Source organism: Tupaia chinensis, unplaced genomic scaffold (assembly GCF_000334495.1).
Source record: "Tupaia chinensis unplaced genomic scaffold, TupChi_1.0 Scaffold000067_1, whole genome shotgun sequence".
Taxonomy (NCBI): domain Eukaryota; kingdom Metazoa; phylum Chordata; class Mammalia; order Scandentia; family Tupaiidae; genus Tupaia; species Tupaia belangeri.
Window position 1 is genome coordinate 2599957 of NW_006159526.1, and position 1547 is coordinate 2601503.

Sequence of the window (1547 nt, forward strand, 5' to 3'; positions counted from 1 at the left end):
CCCCCAGCCCCTCCTGCCCTGGACCCTGGAGTCCCACCCCCCAGCCCCTCCTGTCCTGGACCCTGGAGTCCCACCCCCAGCGCCTCCTGCCCTGGACCCTGGAGTCCAGCCCCCAGCCCCTCCTAAAGTGGGCCTCTGGCTTCCCTCACCTCTCCTTTCCCTTCCCTCTACAGGTCTGCACTCTGCCTCTCCATCCTCCTCGCCCTCCCAGTCTCCCCCCAAAGACCCTCCTGGACTCCCCATGGTGCCCCCCAATTTCTTCCTTCCTTCCTCATCTCCACCTGCCTTCCTGCCCTTTGCTGGGGTTCTTCGAGGCCCCGGCCGGCCAGTGCCTCCCTCCCCAGCTCCAGGAGGTAGCTGAGAGGGATGGGGGGGCAGATCTTGGACTCGTGAGGAGGGGTCTCCCTGCCCTGTGGGGGTCCACCCTTCTGGAAACTGTGAAGATCACACTCTGCCCCCCCCCCAATCTTCGGGACCAGGATTTGCACAGAGGCACACGCACCTACCCGTAAACCCCCTCTGAGCACAGTGTCTCCCACCTGTGCCACCCAGGACTCACCGTCAGTTTCAGGCGCCCGGCCTCTGAGAACCCCACCACACGTCCACTTCGCTGTCCTTTCCCAAGCTGGGGGGACTGGGGAGCCACTGTTCCCCTCTACCCGCTACTCAGGTGGAGGAGGGGAGAGGCTGCAGGGAGCACTGATAAGCATGTAAATTATTAGGCGTTTGGTCAGATTTCTTTTGTAATAAACTATTTTTGTACCATAGCCCTTGCTGGGCTGGGCCGTTCTCATGAGGTGGCCTGGAGGAGTGTGTGCCGTGTGTCTCAGACTGACAGGTGTGTGAGAGAGACGCTCTGGGACTTCTGGTGTGTTTGATTCTGAGTGTTGCCGCCATTGTGTCAGTGTCATTGTTTCTGGGAGGACATGCTGGGTGACGTCTTCCCAGGGACCCTGTTGGATTCCATAGTGACCCTGGGTGTGTGTAGTTAGGAGGGATTCTGTCCTTTGTGGGTCCTTGTGACCATGGTTGGCCATGGTTGTGATTACCTCTGAGTGTGCAGTATTTGTGAGTTTTCTGAGTAGTGAGGCCTGGAAACATCGTGTGATTTTTTTTTTTAAGATTTATTTATTTATTTAGATTTTTGCTACAGGATGCATGCACTTCACCAGAGACAGAGAGGAACAGACAGAAAGCTAGAAATCACCTCCCAAGGGGGATGGCCACACCGCAGTCCCTTCTCCATTCTCCTCTCGGGATCTTGGGCACATATGCATTTGTGCCCAGCATGAGTTTCAAGCCTCTGGGTCCAGGACTTGAACCACAGCCAACCATGTGGGAGTCCAGTGACATAATTGTTATGCCACCTGCTAGTCTCTCTTACTTTTTTTTTTTTTTTCATTTGATCAGAGAGAGAAGAAAGGGGAAGTAAGAAAGCAAGCCGCCCGATCTGGGACTTGAACTGTGGTCGGCTATCTGGGAGTCCAATGCTTTAACCACCAGGTCACCTGCCAGCCCCGATCATGTGATCTTGTTTTAATGTTTGT

General features: G+C 55.3%; 1 protein-coding gene across 1 annotated transcript in view; it reads left to right on the forward strand.

Annotated features, from left to right (window-relative positions):
- The window catches only part of BCL3 (BCL3 transcription coactivator), a gene marked incomplete at its 5' end in the record, with an annotated part of 11651 nt that extends 10884 nt beyond the window's left edge, over nt 1–767 (forward strand). Inside the window, one exon of the mRNA XM_006142063.2 lies at nt 174–767. Coding sequence (XP_006142125.2) covers nt 174–361 — 188 coding nt within the window. The remainder of the gene's footprint in view (nt 1–173) is intronic.
- Between the last annotated feature and the right edge of the window lie 780 nt (nt 768–1547).